This window comes from Callorhinus ursinus, unplaced genomic scaffold, assembly GCF_003265705.2.
Source record: "Callorhinus ursinus isolate GAN/ISIS: 27379988/994484 unplaced genomic scaffold, GSC_fseal_2.0 scaffold13, whole genome shotgun sequence".
NCBI lineage: Eukaryota > Metazoa > Chordata > Mammalia > Carnivora > Otariidae > Callorhinus > Callorhinus ursinus.
The window spans coordinates 12,422,663-12,443,829 of record NW_027397075.1 but is presented as its reverse complement, the minus strand read 5'-3'; the positions used below and the strand labels follow the sequence as shown (position 1 = coordinate 12,443,829).

Here is a 21,167-nt window from a genome sequence, read left to right as displayed (position 1 = left end):
CACACCCCCGAGCCCTAGGAAGGAAGAGGATGACGGATGGCAGCACCTCTCAAGGGTCAAAGTCCCAACTCTTGCCACTCCGGGTACTCCCCAAAGGCAGCCAGGCCAGCAAATGCCAGAGTTCGACGTTGGATCCATACCAGAGGTCATACTGGGCACCGAAGGCCGGGCTGTGGCAGAGGCGGTAGCACTGGGCTTTGGAGATGCACGGACCTGCCAGGCTCACAAGGCACAACCAGACCCCACCGAGCCGGAGCGCCGCTGGCCCGGCCATCCGTGAGGCCGGCGCGCCCCCTAGCGGCTGCCTTAGTTGGAGGCGCAGGGAGGAGAGCAGGAAGGGGAGGGAATCAGGGGTCCTGAGAGGTAGAACCAGCCAGCCAGGTGGGAGATAGTGTGGACAGCGGGAGGCTCTGGGAGGAAGCAGAGTGTTTCCCACACCCCACCCGACTCAGGCAGCCCTGTGTGTAAACCAAGAGCTCAGCCTGCCACCACAGGCTAAGCAGAGCTCAGGCTCCTTCCTGCTGAGGGCAGGCCCACTCACTGGCTCCCTCAACATGCTCAGGACAAACCCACCGGCACCTCCTCCTGACCTTCAGTCACAGGGGTGGCCTCCCCTTCTGCACATTCCCCAAAGATTTTGGCATATGACACACCCACCCAGGATCCTGAGGATCCCCCCTTTATAGAAGAGGGTGGCGGCAAACACAGGACTGTGGTGTCCCCAGAGACGGTGCTGACGGGTCATGGGAGTGGAGGTCACACGCTGCTGGGACAGTGTGCCTTCCAGGACACTGCATCCAGACAACAGCATTGTAAGCTGCTGTGTCCCCACAGGTGGAGCACCTAGGTCCAGGAATAGCAGGGCAGGGGGGAGGGCTCTACTCCAGCGACCCACTCAGGAAATCTGCACTTTTCCTCCCCCCAACTTTAGGTTCTCTGGGTCTAGAGGGGACAGGGAGTTCCACTGGCTTGAGCTGTGGCTTCATCACACTCACCCTTCCTCAGGGGACACCGGCAGGTCAGAAGCTGAGTCATCATACCAACAGGAGGGGGCAGGACACAATGGGGCACTCTGCAACTGGGTTGCTCTTCAGCCCCCACCCCACCATCCAAACTAGGTGGTAAATGGGGCTCAGATCCCTGGGAAGGAGGGGCTGGACAGCTCCTGCACACTTCCGCAGTAAACCCTGTGCATGAAATCCCCAAACCTGACACCTCTTCCCTATGCTCTAGGTCCTCCTGCTGGTCACCAAGGCTTGGAACCCGCACCGCCCCCTCTCCTGGAGGCTGCAACACTCTTCACAGTCTCCCCACGTCCCCTCCTGTCTCACCCCCACAGTGCCATGCCCCCCCACACCACGCCCGCTGCTCTCGCTTGGCTTTGTTCGTGCCCTCAGCCCACCCCACCTCCCTTTGCCTGCAGCTGCTTGCAACTCCTCACCAGGCTGCAGAAACCCTGGAAGACATCCTAATCCATCGCTTTGTAGCCTCAGCAAAAACAGAATCAACCATGCTGAGCTGTGAGCTCTGTGGAAGGAAGGTGCCTCTCTGACTGCTCCACGGGCAGTGATCCATGTCAAGCCTCTAGACACCTGACCCTCAGACATCCTGCCTGGGGCTAGGGTGGGGGGCCCGGGACAGAGGATGTAAGACCCAGAGGAGCCACCTCTCCTGGCCACAGCCTACACTGACCTTGGGGGCCGCAGCTATTAGGTGAAGGGCCTTCCAGGTCATACCTGCAGGCCAGAGGTACACAACTGGTGGGACCCCCCTCACAGGCAGCAGTCTGGCCTGGCAGCCAGAGCTCTAACAGAGGTGGCCCCCGCTTGCCCTGAGCCCCGCAGCTGGCTTCCTTCCTCCCTCTCCAGGGCCACGGTCCAGGCAGGCTGGTCTGTGCAAGGGCCGCTACAGCCAGTCCCTGCTCAAAACATTCATACAGGAGGAGACCACACCTACCCCTCCTGTGAGGATGCTGCCCTCCTCGGCCCAGGGTGGCTCTGCCACTGGGGAAACCACAGCGCCTTCCTGCCACCCCCCATCACAGCTGCCCAGCTATCATGTGGCTGCAGATCTGATCCCTTCAGGTCCTACTGGGGCTGTCAGGCCAGAGAAGGGCAGGCAGCCCCAGTGGCCAGGCTTTCACCTGCAGAACCAGTACTCCTGCTGCCCCCAGTTTTCAAGTGAGGAGCGCAGGCTCAGAGGGCCGGTCTGCTCACCTACAGACACACAAGTCTCCTCCCAAAGTCCAGCCTGCAAAGCACAGCCTCCATGAGAGCTGGCTTTACTCCACTGGAAGACAGCTGGCTAAAATCTATCAACCACCTTACCAATCTTCATAGCCTAGAAGCTAGCAATATCCCTGGTAAAAATCTAGATCAGGGGTGGGCAAGCTAATGCCCACCGGCCAAATCAGCCAAATCCAGCCCCAGGCCGGATTCAGCAAATACAGTTTTACTGCAACGTGCACACACCCACCCACTGACATTTTGTCTGTGGCTGCTTCCTTGTTACAAGGTGGTGGTGCTGACAGATACAGCGTGGCCGGCAAAACCCAAAGTACTTACTGTTTGGTCCTGCACGGAAGTTTACCAGCCCGTGCTCTAAGCTAAGTCACGTTGAAAACAAAAACCAAAAAACAAAAGGCAAAACAAAACAAAACACAAAAATAATTTTTTTTTAAAGATTTTATTTATTTGGGGCACCTGGGTGGCTCAGTCTTAGGTTAAGCATCTGCCTTCGGCCCAGGTCATGATCTCAGGGTCCTGGGATCGAGCCCCACATTGGGCTCCCTGCTCAGCAGGGCATCTGCTTCTCCCTCTCTCCCTCCCCACTGCTCGTGCTTGCTCTCTCTCTCTCCCCCTCTCTCTAGCTCTCAAATAAATATTTTTTAAAAAGATTATTTATTTATTTGAGAGAGAGAGAAAGAGCGGGGGAGCGGCAGAGAGAGAGGGAGAAGCAGGCTCCCGCTGAGCAGGGAGCCCGATGAGGAGCTCGATCCCAGGACCCTGAGATCATGACTGAGCTGAAGGCAGATGCTTAACCGACTGAGCCACTCAGGTGCCCCAAGAAACAAAATCTATATACAAATATATTCAGATGTTACAACTTATAAAAACAGTAAATTGGTAAACCAATACGATATTTTGTATGATGGTCGTTTAGTTACTGATGAACTGGAGAACATATTTATTATGCAGAACAGAATGCAGGGTAGAGTAACCTGGAGAGCATGATCTCCACACATAAAGAGATGCCTTGTTAAAACTGAGACAGAAAGATGTCAAAATGGTGACTGGTGTTGTCCCTGGGTGGGAGGATCGCAGGTGATGTTTTTTCTTTAGTTTTCCCCTGCTCACCCAAATGAGTAAAACAAGCACAAACGACTGTACTTTGGTCCCCAGCATAAACGACTGTACTTTGGTCACCATAAAGTAAGAATTTCCCGAGAGCATCTTTGTCCCTCCCTCCAGGTCTCCTTCGGTGCGCCTCTCACACACAAGCGAAGGGCATGGAAATGCAGGGCAGAGAGGGCTTCTCATTGGAGGGAGAGGTCATAGCCCAGAACCCTGTCCAGCTGCCTGGAATGTCTGTCCCCTCCTCCTCAGTGAGGGCAGGCCCAACCTCACTGTCCCTGGGAAGCTGTGCTCGTCCACGTGGAGCCTGAGCAAGCAAACCACACCATGCTGTGTGACCACCCCGCCTTCCAGCAGGGGCTCCTTGGGCGCTGGCAGCCCCATGGACCCTGGAGCTCAGGCCAATGTCTAGAACCTACTGTCTGATGAACCAAATGGGGAAAAAGCTGATTTAGAAAACTGGGTCAGGGGGCACCTGGGTGGCTCAGTCGGTTGAGCGTCCGACTCTTGATTTCAGCTCAGGGCATGATCTCAGGGTCCTGAGATCGAGCCCTGTATAGGGCTCCAAGTTCAGTGGGGAGCCTGCTTGACATTCTCCCTCTCCCTCTGCCCCTCCCCCTGCTCATGCACACTCGCTCTCTAAAATAAATAAATCTTAGGGGGCGCCTGGGTGGCTCAGTTGGTTAAGCGACTGCCTTCGGCTCAGGTCATGATCCTGGAGTCCCGGGATCGAGTCCCACATCGGGCTCCCTGCTCAGCAGGGAGTCTGCTTCTCCCTCTGACCCTCTTCCCTCTCGTGCTCTCTATCTCTCACTCTCTCTCTCTCTCAAATAAATAAAATCTTAAAAAATAAAATAAAATAAATAAAATAAATAAATCTTAAAAAAAACCCTGGGAGGGCGCCGGGGTGGCTCAGTTGGTTAAGCGACTGCCTTCGGCTCAGGTCATGATCCTGGAGTCCCGGGATCGAGTCCCACATCAGGCTCAATTCTCCCTCTGACTCTCCCCCCCTCATGCTCTCTCTCATAAATAAATAAAATCTTAAAAAAAAAAAAAACCCTGGGAAATGGGGCTTCTAAGAAGGCAGAGAAATTTGGAAACAGGATCCCCCAAGTATGCAGACCCCATATTTTCTCCCTCAGAGAAACCCCTGACACCCCGCCCCTGCAGTGAGCCCCCAGAGGAGCCCTCACAGACTCCCATGTCCTTCCATACTGCATGTGTGGCTCTAGGACGCAGCAGGTCCCCAGAAGTCCCGAAGCTCACCCATCTCCCCAATCCAACAGATAAGCACTATTCACCCCTCAGCTGACTCTTCCTGGTGTCCCCAGCCACCTCCCTCGGGGACCCTGTCGCCCTGGCCCTCAGGGCATAGACCGCCAGCCCTGTCTTGGCTTCCTTCCTGCCACAGGGTGGCTCCTTCCGTCTCCCACACAGGTTCTGACCCTTCCTTCAGGCCCACTCTACTACCCCAGGAGGCGTCCTGCCCTCCCTTTTAGATACCGCCCATCCCTGCAATGTTCTGTCCACACTGCAACTGGAGAGCTTTCAAAATTCAAATCTGCTCACCTCATGCCACAGCCCCCTCTGGCTTTAAACGCTCCAGGGTCTCCTGCTGCTTCTACGGTAACAAGAGTAACCCTGGGCACACCACTCCAGCCTTGCCCACTGCTCTCTGCACCCAGCCCCTTCTAGGCCTGCACCTGTCGCTACACTGCCCAGCTCTCCCCACCCAACCCCAGTAACTCTCCCTTTGGGGGCCCTGCCTGAGGCCAAGCCTCCTGGCCTCTCAACCAGCTCAGAGCTCCTCATGTCCCTCTCTCAGAGCCTGTGTCACGGCTCACACTGATCTTCTCATCTGTAAGATGCCTTGGCCCATGTTGGCTACTCTCGCCAGCAGGGGACCAGGTGGGCATAGGGCCTGGCATCAGTGAGGACCCTGAGGCCTGCTGACTGGGTGTGAGGGCCAGCACAAAGCCCTGTGTATGGATGCTGCTCCACACGACACTCTGGAAAGGATAGTAGTGTGGACAAAGCACACAGCAGCCAGGTGAGGCTGGCTGAGGATGGAGGGGAGTCCAATACACAAAACAGCGCCGTGGGGGGGAGGCTAACATGGGGCTTAACTTGAGCCCCTATCTGAGAGGGAACCCAGACCCTGGAAACTGAAGGGGTGTGGGGGTTTCCAGATGCAGGTGTGAAGCAGAAAGTGTGAGGGCAGCTGAGGTGAAGGGATTCACAAATGCCCCTGACCTGAGTGCTTTTCTGCCCCATAAATCTCACCAAGCCCGCCAGGTACAGCCCAGGACATGCGCTCCTCAACATGATATCCCCGCACAGAGCCGGGCATGCCTCAGTCCCCACCGCAGGCACTTCCCCAAGACTCACGGTCCAGCTGCTTACCTTGCACATTGTTCCCACCAGGGCTCCATCCCGGCTCCAGACAGCACTCTGCACCAGGTCCCCATGGGCCACCAGCTCTGTAGAGAAGCAGCCAAGGTCAGGAAGGGGCCCAGGGTCTCCCCACCCTGTGCTGGGCAATGGGGGCACCAGTGAAGTGGGCACAAGAGGGCCTAGCTTGGGGTCACGCCCAGCAGAGGCAGCAGCTTGCAAGGGTTTCTCTCCAGCAGGAGGAGAAAGGGCAGCGCCTCCTTCCAAACCCGCTGCACTGCGCCTGGACTTCTTCCTTCAGCCCTGCCTGCATCAGGCCACGCTTCTACTCAAAAACCTTCTGAGCCTCCCTGATCCTTGCTCAGCCTGGCTTTCACGTCCTACCCAGGCTTACTTCCAGTCACTCACCAACACACCCCAACTGAGTCACACCAGCCCATGGCCAAGCCACACACATTCCCACCCTGGGCCTCTGCTTGGGCCATCCCTGCTCCTCCCCCAGTGTGACAGTTTTCAAGTATGTCCACAAATTATGTGATGCTCGTCCTATTATAGGTTGAATTGTCTCCCCACAAAAAGATGCTAGGACGCCTGGCTGGCAATGTCGGAAGAGCATGTGACTTCTTGGTCTCAGGGTAGGGAGTTCGAGCCCCACACTGGGTAGAGAAATTACTTAAAAATAAACAAATAGGGGCGCCTGGGTGACTCAGTCGTTAGGCGTCTGCCTTCAGCTCAGGTCATGATCCCAGGGTCCTGGGATCGAGCCCCACATTGGGCTCCCTGCTCCGCGGGAAGCCTGCTTCTCCCTCCCGCACTCCCCCTGCTTGTGGTCCCTCTCTCGTTGTGTCTCTCTGTCAAATAAATAAATAAAATCTTAAAAAAGATAAAATAAACAAACTTAAAAAAAATGCTGACGTCCTAACCATCAGCACCTGTGTTGTACTTTTCTTTGGAAACAGGGTCTTTTTTTTTTTTAAAGATTTTATTTATTTATTTGCAAGAGAGAGAATGAGAAATAGAGAGCATGAGAGGGAAGAGGGTCTGAGGGAGAAGCAGACTCCCTGCTGAGCAGGGATCCCGATGTGGGACTCGATCCCGGGACTCCAGGATCATGACCCGAGCCGAAGGCAGTCGCTTAACCGACTGAGCCACCCAGGCGCCCTGGAAACAGGGTCTTTGTGGAAGATAACTTAAGCTGATATCGTTAGGGTAGGTCCTAGTCCAGTAGGACTGGTCCTCGTGAAAAGGGAAATGTGGACACAGAGTCAGAGGTGCACAGAGGGAAGACGATGCGAAGACTTGGAGAAGACACCACGGACAAGCTGAGGGGCGCCAGTGGGGCCTGGGACAGACTCGCCCTCGTTGCCCTTGGAAGGCACCAGCCCTGCCCCAACCCCTGGGTTTCAGGCTTCTGTTCTCCAGACTATGAGACAGGAAGTTTCTGTTATTTGAAGTCATCCAGGTTGTGGTCCTTCATTACAGCAGCCCTAGTGATCTAACGCACCCTCCCTTCAAAACGTGAAGCCTAATTCCCTTTGTCTTGAGTGTGAGCAACACTTAGTAACTCACTTCTAACGAAGAGAGTCTGGTGTAAGTGGAGACTTCCAAAGCTGGGCCACGCAAGGCACTGCCGCTTCCTCCCTGCTCTGTCCCCCATGGATGGTCCACCAGAGGCAGCCAGCCACCAGGCTGCGGGGGTGCTTACGCAGCCCAGGGAGAGGACCCGTGGCGGGGACTGAGGTGTCCTGCTCACAGCCAGCAATGTATCCGTGAACCCTCTGAGAAGCCGAGCCTCCTGCCCCAATCAAGTCTTCTGATGAGGAAGCCAACATCTCCACTGCAACCTCTTAAGAGACCAGAGCATGAACCACCCAGCTGAACAGCTCCCAAATCTCTGACCCTCAGAAACTGTGAGATAATAAATGTTCATAAGGGGCACCTGGGTGGCTCAGTTGGTTAGGCGACTGCCTTCGGCTCAGGTCATGATCCTGGAGTCCCAGGATCGAGTCCCGCATCGGGCTCCCTGCTCAGCAGGGAGTCTGCTTCTCCCTCTGACCCTCTTCCCTCTCGTGCTCTCTATCTCTCATTCTCTCTCTCTCAAATAAGTAAAATAAAATAAATCTTTAAAAAAAATAAATAAATGTTCATAAGTATTTTAAGCCTCTACATTCTGTGATTATCTGTTCTGCAGCAGCAGACAACCACTTTGCCCAGGCTTCCTGCCCTGGGATTAACCCCAGCCCTGCTGCCCACCTGCTCCTTAGCCTTGGGCCCGTTGTTTAACCTCATCTGTGACATGGGAATGGCAGCGCTGCCCGGTGGCACCACTGTGCCGAGTCGGCAGGAAGCCCTCAGCACAACACCAGGCCTGCGAGGGCTTGAGACACAGCAGTTACAGCTGAGTGACCCCCTGATGACAGACTACCTGGACCCCTCTGCTTCAAAGGTCAGGCTGGTCTCCTGGATGGTACCAGGAGCTGGGCAGTTCACACTACCGACAGCCCTCGGGTCGTCTCTCTGTCCCAGCCCGAGGTGGGGACCTCACCTCGGTGAGCCTGGCCTACCCTGGACACTCCACACAGCCCTAGAAGGCAAGGCCATCCTTTAACTCTCAGAGCCTGCGTCTTTGCCCTAAAAAGGGGATGAGCATGTAAGGGCCTCGGCAGAAATGATGCTGTGGCGTCACCAGAGAATACGAGGCATCCACATGGGTCACAGGGTCATAACCATTCACTGAGGAATCTGACCCAAAGCTGTCATCATCTATGCTTGTCTGATTGTGTCTCCCCACATGTTGAAGCCTGACTCCCGCTGTGACAGTATCTGGAGGCAGGGCCTCTGAGAGGTAACTGGGTCATGAGGGTGGAGCCTCCTGAACCGGATCAGTGACCTGGTAAGAGGCCCTGAGCACCCCTTTGTCCCTTCCGCTGTGAGGATACACAGAAGGACGGCCATCGGTGACCCAGGAAGCAGGTTCTCACCACACCGAGTCGGCCAGCACCCTGACCTTGGATGTCCAGGCTCCAGAACCATGAGCAATGAATTTCCATTGTTTGTAAGGCCCCCCGGCTATGGGGGTGGCTTAGAGCAGCCACCAGACTTGGAAGGCATGAAGACAGGCTCAGCCGTGAAAGCAAGAGCAGAAGCCTGGGGGAAGGGGCTTCAAGGCGGCAGAATCCCCGTCAGGCAGAAAAGCAGCCAGAAGTTTGTTTTCAAAACCAAAGTGACACACCACTCGAGCAATACCAGTAGAAGGAAGGTACTTAAGCATACAGAGGAAAAACAAGTTCACGAGATGAAAACAGATGCCTATAGGAAGTGGAATGGAGCATTTGTGATATGTCGGCTAGAATCTCACAACCTTTCCTCCCACGGACACACATACTCTAAAATTCACAGTACCGAACACCTAGAGCGATGGAGTGCTGCCCAGACAGGGGCTGCTGGGCAGGGGTACCTGTGAGGGCCTGCTGCTTGGCTACATCCCAGACTTTCACGGCCGTGCCCGCTGCACTCGCCAGGACGCCATCCGCAGCGGGATGAAACTGCAGCACCTCTACCTGGACAGGCTCTGGACCCAGCACCAGCCCGGGCATCGAGGGCAGCGCCTGGCCAGGGGCGGGCAGGCGCCACAGCTTCACCTACGGGAAAGAGCAAGTCCGTGAGCCCAGGGCCGCCCCCAACCCTGGGACTGTGCTTGGGCATGGGGGCTGTGTATCCCGTGTGAGGAAAGACAGGGCAATCCAGCCCAGGATCACGGGGTGTCATTAGAGGCAGGGGTGTGGGGGGAGCTGGGAGACATGGGGCAGGGGCTCTGCTCCATCTCCTCCAGTGTCCCCCACCACCCCAGCCCTGCACTCCTCAGGCAGCCCAGCAGCAGAACAGCAAGCGAAGTCCACGGCTCCCAGCAAGGGCACGGGAGCACAAGGGAGCTGGTGTGGGCCGAGGAACCGAGACTCCGGGCTAGCCCGGCTCTGGAGGCCTGTGCAGGGGCCGAGGGCCCTGGAGGGAACTGGAAGGGACATTGAGCAGTTCGTCCAGCAGCTCCACTCACCGTCCTGTCAGCTGAGCCCGTGGCCAGGAGGAAGTCATCAAAGGGAGAGAAGTCCAGGTCCGTGACCAGGTCTGCAGGAAAGCAATGGCTGACACAGGCCTGGCGAGAACTTACCAGAACTTTGTTTACAGCCCAATAGGATATCTCCCCAAGGTGGGGAACCACAGCCCAGGGTTTCAGAGATGGGACAACTCTGCCTACACGGTGGCAGGCTGAAAGTCCACGAGGAAAGGCACTTCTGGAAATCTCTGCCTGTGGTACACAACCCCCAGGATGCGCCAAGGCCCTGGCATCAGGAGGTTAGCAGCACGATGACAGGCAGAAAGTTCCTCAAAACACCAAGCACCTGCATGTGCCCCAAATCCAGAGCCCAATGCAGGGCCTGGCCTACAAACATGTGCATGAATGTGAGTGCCAGCCCTGCTCTGGGTCCACGAGGGATTCACAAACTGGACACCTGCCAGCCCTGCTCTGGGTCCACGAGGGATTCACAAACTGGACACCACCCAGCCCTGACAGACCCTCAGCACCTCCACAGCGAGAGACACACACACACACACACACACATCTCTGCAGACGTAGCAAGAGGTAGGCTGAGTATGGGGACTCTAAGGTCAGGGCTTAGGGCAGCTTCATGGAGGAAACACGGTGAGCCCTGAAGAATATGAAGGACTAGAACAGGTCAGACATCAGGGAAGCGGGGGCCTGGGTGACATGCCCAAGCTAGGAGCTCTCTGCCCCTCAAGTCCCCACTGGGGGGGGGGGGCGGTGGCCAGAGTGTATCTGACCCGAGGCTGAGCAGCCAGATTCTCTCTTAAGGGAATTACACCCGGAATTGGAAGGCCTAGTGACAGGGCGCCTCAGGGACTGGCCTGGGTGGAGGGCAGCCAGCTGGGAGGGAGCCGTCAGCTCCCATGCCAGGACCCTCCTAAGGCCTGCATGTCCAGCTGCTCCTTTGGTTTTGGAAACTCCCCAGGCCTTCAGCTCTGGAAGCTCTCCTCTAAATCCCTTTTTGGCTAAAGCAAGCTGGAGCTGGTCTCAGTTCTTTGCAACCCAAGAACCTGAGCTGCTCAGCTCCAGAAGGCCAGGAGAGGGAGACAGGGGCACACCGAGTGAGCCACAGACCTGAGAGGAAACCCACATTTCCTGAACCTCACCAGGGGGGTGAGGAGGCCAGGGCTCAGTGTGGGGGGTGGCAGGGAATTGTGAGCATGATAGCCAGGCTTGCATCACCAGGGTAAGGAGCGCAGTGACTATTTCTGCTGCCTGCCTCCACAGGGGGTATGTTTTCCTCTCAGGCCAGAGCCAGACTCTGAAGAGAAAAGAGAAGGGCAGGGACACCTGGGTGACTCAGTTGGCTGAGTGGCTGCCTTCGGCTCGGGTCATGATCTCAGGGTCCTGGGATCGAGCCCTGCATCAGGCTCCCTGCTCTGTGGGAAGCCTGCTTCTCCCTCTCCCTCTGCTGCTCCCCCTGCTTGTGCTCTCTCTCTTTCTCTCCAACAAATAAAATATTAAAAAAAAAAGAAGGAGAAAGAGAAGGGGCAGATGAAGACAGGCACCCCTTGGGACAGCCCTGGTCTGGACTCCTGGAACCCCTGCCACCCTGCCTGTGGGCTCCGCACTTGACAGGGCAGGGCCCAGGCCAGATGCAGCAGCCAGCATGACCAACCTGGCATCCCCGAGGAAATGAGAAGCGGTGATGTGGCCAACCTGAGTGCCCAGCTGAACTGGCAGGCTCGTGTCCTTTATGTGCATTTACCTCACCAAATCCTCACAACAACCCCTCAGGATGGCACTATGGCATGATCCCCAACTGGGGGACAAGGACATGAGGAGAGAAAGGTTAAGTAATTTGCTCAGAGCCACACAACTAAGAAGGGGCAAGGCTGACTGATGTCAGGCGGTCAGTTCAGTTTCAGAACCTACATCTTCAGACAGCACCACACTGCCTTTCCCAGTTCGGAGCAGGTCCCCAGCCACCCCACAGCCCAGACCGCAGGAACACTCTTCAAATGCTTCCCAGCTCTCTGCTCCCCTGGGTGGCTGGGCTGAAGGGCACTTGGCCCTGACCAGGAGGCAGAAGGTACCCCTGAAGGCAGGGGGGCAGCCAAAGGCCAGCCCACTACACTCTCCCCCACCAGTGGCACCTCAGAGGGCAGACTGGTGCCTGCTGCCTCGAAGGCAGGTTCTGAGGAACTAGAGGTGCCCCCAGAGCAGCGTTCTGGCAAGGCTGTGAATAGTTGAGACCACAGTGAGCTACACCCTATCAAAAGAGGCCTGGTCCAGCTTCTCCTCAAAGGCCCCCCAGTAATGGGGCTCACTACCTGACAGACATCAGCAACCTGGGGCAGCTCCCCCACGGGTAACATGCATCAAGAATACAGGGGCCAGGAGTGCCCAAGGGGCTCAGCTGGTCGAACGGCCCGCTCTTGGTTTTGGCTCAGATCGTGATGTCAGGGTCCTAGGATCGAGCCCTGAGTCTGACTCCACACTCAGTGGGGAGTCCACTTCAGGATTCTCCCTCCCTTTGCCCCTCTCCCAATGCACGCGCACCCACACATTCTCTCTCTCTCAAATAAATAAATGAATCTAAAAAAACCAAAAGAAACAAAAAAAACAATACAGGGGTCAGACAGACCCTGGTTCCAAGTCCAGTGTTGGTAGGCTCCTAATCTCTTTTAGCCTTAGTTTTCTTAGCTAAAATATGGGTCATTTAAAATTTTTCTTCAAAAAGGTGTAAGAGGGCGCCTGGGTGGCTCAGTTGGTTAAGCAACTGCCTTCGGCTCAGGTCATGATCCTGGAGTCCCGGGATCGAGCCCCACATTGGGCTCCCTGCTCAGTGGGGAGTCTGCTTCTCCCTCTGACCCTCCCCCATCTCGTGTTCTCTCTCCTTTTATCTCTGTCTCAAATACACAAATAAAACCTTTAAAAAAAAAAAGGTGTACGAGTGGATAAAAAAAGCGGACCCCTTCCACCTGTTACAACAAAAATTAATCTCAAATGTTACGCTAAGTGAAAGAAGCCAGATTTCAAAGACTACGTGTGGTATCATTCCATTTATGCGAAACATCCAGAAAAGGCCGGGCTACAGCTGGCAAACGTTTGCTGGAAAAGGCTAAGACGGTAAATACTTGAGGGCCTGGGGACCTTATGGTCTCTGTCACACCTCCTCAACTCTGTGGTTGCTGGGAGAAAGCAGTCACAGGCCAAACGTCAATGAAGAGGCGTGGCTGTGTCCCAGAAAATGCTATTTACCAAGACAGGCAGCCGGCCAGATGTGGCCGGGACAGTAGCTTGCAGTCCCTGGCAGCAGAGGCAGAAAGCAGATCAACCAGTGTCTGAGGCTTCGGTGCCGGAGGTGGAAATGGATTAACCACAAAGGGGCATGAGGATCCTCTAGGGAAATGTTCTAAAATTGGGTTTTGGATACCCAACTCTGTCACTTCCATCAAAATCATCAAATTCCTCACTCAAAACAAGTCATATTAATGGTATATAAATGATGCCTCAATGTAGTTGTAAAAGGCTTTAAGAAGGAATAAGAAGAAAAAGTATAGACAACGTTCTTAGCACATAAAGAGCTCTTGAATGGTCTTCACCACTGTTACTCTATTGGCTTCTGTTCTCATCACCTGGACCCCTACACTGAGCTGCACACTCAGACTGGGGATCAAGGGTTAGACCCTTTCCCTCCCCCAAGGCCACCCAACAGGCAGCCAGGAAGGCAAGCCCGAGGGGCTGGCCTGCAGCCACAGCAGCTGGACAGGGAGCGCGAACTGTTCCCTTGGAACGGGCGGGCTGCCAGGCAGGCTGCCGGGAGCCCCCAGAAGCAGCTGCAGCACACAAAAGCTCTCTTTGTGAGGGCCCGTCTCCCGCCCTGAAGCCCAGCCAGCCCCCTCCTTGAAGGGCGTTGAGCAGCCTGGCTGGGGAGGAGGCCTGGTGGTGAAGGGTGGTCTGCTGGGCTCCAGGAGAGGTCGCGGGGCTAAGAACCCCATAGGGCTGAGTCCTCCACAGTGGACTCCACAGCATCAGCCTGGAGCCTGGCGCTGGCCAGGGCACATCCCCCCCCTCTCAGTTGGACGATCTGGAGCACTCAGCTTCCCCTCTCTCTGCCCAAGTGCAATTCTCAACCAGGACCCAGCTTTCCAATATATCTTTCGCTGTACAAAAGTATAGCGAGGACAAAAGGAGGAACCTGGCAAGCCATGGGACTGTGGAACCAGGTGAGTATGAATCCCTCTACCCAGGGAGGGAGGAGCGAGTTCTAGACTTCCTGGGTCCAGTCTCCACTCACCTGAATGGCAGCCAAGGTAGGTCACCTGTCTTTTGTCCTCTCCTTGGCCTTCCAGAGGCACGATGCCCAGCACACCTGTCAAACACACGGGGGCTCTGACTTCAGTCCTAATGGGAACCGTTTGCTGCCCAGGGCTCCCAGAGGACACGAGACCCAAAAGCTCAGCCTTGGACCTTCCCAGAGCCTCCACCAATTTTAAAATAATACCTCTCTGGACACAGTGATTGGTCCAAGATCATTTTCTTACCTACAAAAAAACCTGCTGTGACATCAGATGTACAGAAAATACTGGAGAAAGAGGTTATCTCTTTCTGGCATTGTGGGTCATATGAGGTCAGCTTTGGGCCACCAGTGGCCACTTTTCCCAGCTTTACCTGAGAAAGAAGCCATCACCCAAGGGCAGCTAAGTCGAAGGACAGGACACAGGTCAGGGCCAATGGCATGTGTGATCCTCTGGATACAGCTCTGCCTAAAGCCTCTGGACATCTTACTTACACCAGCCAAGGAAGTAATCAAGTTTTGTTTAAGTCAGTTTGAGGTCTGAGTTATCACTAGCAACCAAAAAAGTCCCAACTAACATGGGAACTTTTCAAATCTTGGTATTCCTATTGACCCCAGCCAATCCCAGACCTCCAGATGAGGAGTGGGTAGCACATGGGGACAGCTAAAAACAAACAGGACAGTCCTCTCCTTGTCCTCCTGGCCAATCTCTTAAAAACCATAGCCAGGGGCGCCTGGGTAGCCCAGTCAGTCAAGCATCCGACTCTTGGTTTCAGCTCAGGTCATGATCTCAGGGTCCTGGGATCAAGCCCCACATCAGACTCCACACTCAGTGTAGTCTGCTTCACATTCTCTCTCTCTCTCCCTCCCTCTCTCTCTGCCTCTCCCACTTGCACTGTCTCTCTCTCTCTCTCAAATAAATAAAATAAAATCTTAAAAAAAAACACAACAACCCACAGCCAGTGAGGTTTACACAAAGTATACACATATGCTCTAATCAAAACCAATCTGATCACTGCACATTAACCAGTTTATAGGGGTGTAAGGCCCTGCATGGTGCTGACCTCTGAGCCCCACGAGGAGCCCCCAAGCCTCCAGCCTGAAATGAGCCTGTCCTTCCGCCCCATCCTAATTAGGGTGACAGTGTCTGAATCTCCATCCACATCCATGTCCACCTCCCTACCTGGACGGTCAGAGTTAAATGCAATCAAGTGGCAGCTGGATTTGATATGGTTCCCACATGAGGGTGTGGTTCCTGCTCGAATGTCACTGATCCAGGCCTGAAAATAAAGAATAAGAATTGTGATGGCCAGGTCTCTGCTCATAACTAAAGCAGGGGCTGCTCCATTAGAAATGCATTCCTTTGGATCTAACCCTGTCCCCACTCATGCACTCCCTTCAGATATTCAAAATATTATTGAAATGATAACCTAAACCATAGGGGGGTAATTTGGTCTATTAAATCGGTTCTCTAATACGGCGGAGAAGACTGTCAGAAGGGAAGCCAGGATAAATGAAGTCAAGAGGCCAGGGGGTTGTTTCTTTTAAAAGGGAGAGAGAGAAGCAGAAAAAGCAGAAGTGAGTACCTAAAACAGAAGACAGACTCAACTTCCTCCAAGGCACTGCTGAAGGCCTCTACCAAGTACAGGGGTCTCCTTGCAAGCCCCAGGAGAAAAACACTCAAGCTCAGAAAGGGGAAGAATCAAGGCCTCTCCTCCACAAAGTCTCACAGAAAGATGAACAATGCACCCCTGAGAAAAGGCAATAATGTTAACACCCCCACATATGGAGGAGCAAAGGAGCATTCTTTCTGAAACTAAGATCAGCAAGGTCCAAACGTTTTCTCTGTTGGTATCAAAGCACTGTGTCACACTCAGCCCTGCCGCCTAAAAATTGAACACCCTTGTTTCCCAACCTACCCACCCACAGTGCACCGGAAACCGCCTCCTCCATGCAAGTTTCTATTTCAATTTTCACCTGTGTTATCATCTTGCATTATTTCATGTTTACTGTACAAATAGAGTGACAGGAAATATCTTTGAAAAGGAGAACATATCACCTGTCCTCCCATCTCCCTAATCTAAACTGTTTTTAAAGCTCTCTCTGTAATCCCTGGTCCCATGCCTGTCTGTTTACCTTGTTGGACTAAAGCCCACCTGGGACAAGACCCAAGGCCCATCGAGTATACTCCAGACCCATTCAAGGAATGCTTACTGCACTCAGAAAGACAGTATTAATGCAAATCTGAGCACCTCTCCACCCCTTGCTTTGCTTTCAGCCTTGTAGTGCAATGGCACCCCACTGGACTCAGAAAAAACCCAACTTCTTCCTGTGGCCCTTGGGCTCTGCAGGACCGCTCTGGACTCATCTGATACCTTGCTTCCCCATCACTGCCCTCCATCCACTCTGGCCCACTTTTCATTTCTCCACCAGGCTCTTTCCCACCCCACTCTTCTTGTAGCTGGCTGCTTCTCGCCTTCCTGACCTCAGCTTAAATGTCACCTCCTCCCTGCAGCCTTCCCTGACGACTCTATGGAGATTAACCTGCATGTGGCCATTCCACTCCATCTCCATTCCAGCCTTTCCTGTGTGTTCTTCAGGGCACTCACTAAAACTTGCAGTGCCCTTGCAGGCCTGTCTGCTTGCTGTATGTCTCCCTCACAAGACTGTAAGCAGTACAGAGGAAGGAAAGTGCTGTGGTGTTCATAGTTGTGGTTCCAGGAGCACACGGAAGTAGAGAGAGGAAATATTGTCCAGAGGATGAAAATTGGGCTGCTGCCCCAGGCTATCCTGCTATGCGTTTGCTCTTGATGGGGCTACTAGAAGTCAGTTCCTAAGCCTGCCTTCCAAATAATATGGGGAGCAACAGACCAGGACTGGCATCATCTCTGAAGCACACCCCTCATCAAGCCGGCTGCCCTTTCGGGGTTCCGAGGCGCCCCCAACACCTGGTTCAGCTCTTCCTCTGGGCTCCACCTCCTCGGGCCTCCCCAGACCCCACCCAGCCCCTGGGAGCATCATCCCAGTAAGAGAAGAGCTGCTCTTGCGCCAGCCGCGAGAGAAGGAAACGCCGGCGGAAACCCGCGGGAGGGGAGCGCCTCTGTCTGAGGGGCTCCCGCTCTTCAGCTGACACACCCGGACTCGCCAAGGCCAGCAGAGAGAGAGGCATCTCTCCCACACTCCAGCCCCGGGCAGGGCCGATCGGGGCGGCAGGGAGGAGCTGGTGCCAGCAGAGCCCGAGCCGCGGTCTCCGGCAAGGCCGACCGGAAGCCGAAAAGGCAGGCAGCCTTGCAGGCCTCAAGCCTCGGCCCGGCCGGGCGGGCTGCACCGCTTCGGGGGTCCCGGGGCGAGGCGGGCGAGCCCGCGGATCGCGGCGCTCACGGAGCGGCCAGAGAGAGACCCGGCAAGGGAGCGCCAGATTCTGTCCTCCGGGTGCGACGGAGCAGCCGGGACACCGGGCCTGGGCCTGAAGGGGGCGCCCCGGGGCAGGCGGGCTCGAGGGGTCCCCGCGTGGGGTCCAGCGGAGGGGGAGGGGCGGGGGCGCGGGGACCCGCGGGCAGGGCCCACCTGGCGGCGGGACGGCCGGGCCTCCGTGTGTCGGAACTTGGACACCTTGAAGCGGCTCATGGCGACGGGGACTGCTGCGGGCGTAGCTTCGAAGACCCGGGCGTCGGCTCTCAGGTGCACGGACAGCAGCCGCGACTCCCGCCGCCTCCGGCCCCACCCGCTCGCGACCGCTTGTGGCCACGCCCCGACACACCCCCGGCCAATCGCAGCCCGCTCCGGCCCACTGGGCCCCGCCCCGGGCATCTCTCCCCCGGCGCGAGCGCCGCCGGCCCCGCCCTCCGACCAATCGCTGTGAGGCCGCCCAGCGAGGCCACGCCCCGATGCCGGCGGGCTGGCCGCGCGGGTGGGGAGGTCACGTGCGGCGCGCTGTCCGCCCCCGACCCCGATGGGCGCGCGCCGGGGCTGGGGGCACAGTCCCGGTTTTATAGTCAGCAATTTTTCCCAGGGGGGCTCTCCAGCTCGCCGGGCGCGGCCTACCCGGGGCGGAGAGGGGGCGGAAGTGGACTAGCTCCATTTCGGAGACAGGGACCGCGCTCAGGACAGAGGAGCCGCTAGCCGCGGTCACACGGATAGCGGGTGGCAGCGGGGGAAGGAAGGGGCGCTCAGGTCTGACGCATATCCCTGTCGCGGGGCTTACTCCAGCGCCTCCGCGTCGCACCCCTCCTGCTTAAGCCAGGTGGGCTCGAGGGCAGGGTTGCGGCCTTCAGCATCCCCGCATTAGGGCATGTCTTGGCTGCCGGCCTTGGGCGCCGTGGGGCAGGAACGACACCTGCAAGTATGATTTAGAGGTAACCGGAAAGGGAGAAAAGTGAGAGAAATGGAGAATACCTTTCAGAGCCCCACCAATGACTTGCTTAGCCCCCAAACAACTCAGGAAGAAAAGAGAACAGCTTCATTCCGCAACCATTTCTCTTTGCCTTGGAGAGGAACTCCAGAACAGGCTTTCTGCTTGAGAACAGGCAGGACACCTGCTCAGGCGTGTCTGGAAAAGGGACTTTGATCTGAGGAATGTGAATGCTGCAAAAATTTCCGAAGTCTGTGGCAGAGGACAGCCTGTCCTGAGGTACCTGCCTGCAGGGCGATTCTGAAGGTTTGTGGTGGTGGAGGACACCAAGGGCCGCCCAGATGCAAGTTCTTTTTTTCAGTTTTTACAAGTAAACTGTGAGGTCTAAAAGACTACTTCCCACCTGGATCCTACCAGGTGAGTTAAGAGAGACTTTGATATCCGTAAATTAAAAGTAGGATGTCAGGCGCCTGGGTGGCTCAGTTGGTTAAGCGACTGCCTTCCGCTCGGGTCGTGATCCTCGAGTCCCCAGGATCGGGTCCCACATCGGGTCCCACATCGGGCTCCCTCTCAGCGGGGAGTCTGCTTCTCCCTCTGACCCTCTTCCCTCTCGTGCTCTCTCTCATTCTCTCTCTCTCTCTCAAATAAATAAATAAATAAAATCTTTTAAAAAATAAAAATAAATAAAAGTAGGATGTCAGTGGAGTTGACTGAGGCCTGGGATTTGGAATTCTAAGCAGTCCAGCAACCCCTGGATACAGCTTTTCCAGGGAGCCTACTCTTCAGACTCTGGAATTCCAGCAGAATCTGCAGTGTTGTCTCATGTTGGTCGTGGTGTTCGATTACTGCCAATATTGCTTCTTTTTCCCAAAAAAATTGTGGTAAAAAAATATAAGATTTACCATTTTTAAGTGTCCAGTCCAGTAGTTAGGGACATTCACAGTGTTGGGCAACAGGTATCCAGAACCTTTTCATGCAATACTGAGACTCTACACCCATCAAACAACAGCTCTTCATTTCTCCTTCCCACCAGCCCCTGATAATCACCATTCTACTTTCTATTAGTTTGACTACTTTATTTATTCACTTACTTTTTAGGATTTCATTTTTAAATACTCTCTACACTCAACATGGGGCTCAAACTCACAACCCCGACATCAAGAGTCGAATGCTCCTCTGAGGCAGTCAGGAGCCCGTAGTCTGACTACTTTTGTTATCTCATGTAAGTGGAGTCGTATGTGATTTTCCTTTATTTTATTTAGCATAATGTCCTTAGGTTCTTCCATTTGTAGCATGTGACAGTATTTCCTTCCTTTTTTTTTTTCCCCAAAGTAAGCTCTACGCCCAATGTGGGACTTGAACTCACAACCAGGAGATCAAGATTCGGACGCTCTACTGACTGAGCCAGCCAGGTGGCCCCTTTTTATATTATCATTTTTTTAGGATTTCCATCCTTGTTAAGTCTATTATACCACTATATGCACCACATAATATATACCATTGATATACCACATTTTGTTTGTCCATCAATAGCCATTTGGGTTCTCTCACCTTTTGGTTGTAGTGAATAATGCTGCTATGAACGTGGATGTGCAAATCTCTCTTTAAGGCCCTGCTTTCAATTCTTTTGGATATATACCCAGAAGTGGGATTACTGGATGATAGAGTACTTATATTTTTTTGAGGTTCCTCCATACCAGATATTGCTTTTAGAATTACGATTATTAATAGTTTAATACCACCCGTTACTATAGATTGTTTATGGTATGCAGTCATCTCTTCTTGCATCAACAATATTTGACTTATAACCTCCCAGGAAGGGGACATTCAGACATTATGCATTGCAATTCACATGTAAATCAACTATAGATCTAAAACTATAAAAATCTTAGAGGGAAAACATAGAACAAAAGCTTCACAACACTGGATTTGGCAATGATTTTTTTTATATGACACCAAAAGATCCAGGCAAAAGAGAAATAAACCATGAAGAATTTAAAAGTCTGTTCCTCAAAAGACATCATCAACAGAATAAAAAGGCAGTCCACAGAATAGGAGAAAATATTTACAATTCATATGTGTGACTTATAAGGGACTCATATGGAGAATATAATAGAGAATTCCTAAAAGTTAACAACAACAAAAACAAACCACTTAAATTAAAAATTGGCAAATTTCTGGGGTGCCTCGGTGGCTCAGTTGGTTAGGTGTCTGACTTCAGCTCAGGTCATGATCTCAGGGTCCAGGAATCAAGCCCTGCATCGAGCCCCGTGTCTGGCTCCACACTCAGCAGGGAGTCTGCTTCTCCTTCTCCCTCTGCCCCTTTCCCTGCTCGTGCCCCCCCAGTACATAAATAAAATATATTTTTTTAATTGGCAAAAGTCTTGGATAGACATTGCTCCAAAGAAGATATACCAATGGTCATTAAGGGTATGAAAAGATGCTCAATATCACTAGCCATTAGAGAGATTAAAAGTATTATGATACCACTTCACACCCAACAGGATGGTTACTACCAACAAACAAAACCCCCAGAAAATAACAGGTGTTGGTGAAGATGTAGAGTAATTGGAACCTTTGTGCACTGTTGATGAGAATGTAAAATGATGCAGCAGCTGTGGAAAACAGTACGGTAGTTCCTCAAAAAATTAAAAATAGAATTATCATATGATCCAACAATTCCACTTCTGGGTATATACCCCACATAATTGGAAAGCAGGGTCA

The 21,167-nt window shown here is 54.0% G+C and overlaps 1 protein-coding gene across 1 annotated transcript in view; it reads right to left on the bottom strand.

Annotated features, from left to right (window-relative positions):
* CORO7 (coronin 7) overlaps positions 1-17,821 on the bottom strand; it is a 57,152-nt gene extending 39,331 nt beyond the window's left edge. The window contains exons 1-6 of the mRNA XM_025859106.2: positions 17,660-17,821; positions 15,276-15,372; positions 14,093-14,167; positions 9,799-9,869; positions 9,202-9,385; positions 5,757-5,833 (exon numbers count right to left, since the gene is read on the bottom strand). Of these exons, the coding sequence (XP_025714891.1) occupies positions 5,757-5,833; positions 9,202-9,385; positions 9,799-9,869; positions 14,093-14,167; positions 15,276-15,372; positions 17,660-17,719 (564 nt within the window). The 5' untranslated portion in view covers positions 17,720-17,821. The remainder of the gene's footprint in view (positions 1-5,756; positions 5,834-9,201; positions 9,386-9,798; positions 9,870-14,092; positions 14,168-15,275; positions 15,373-17,659) is intronic.
* Positions 17,822-21,167: the final 3,346 nt, after the last annotated feature.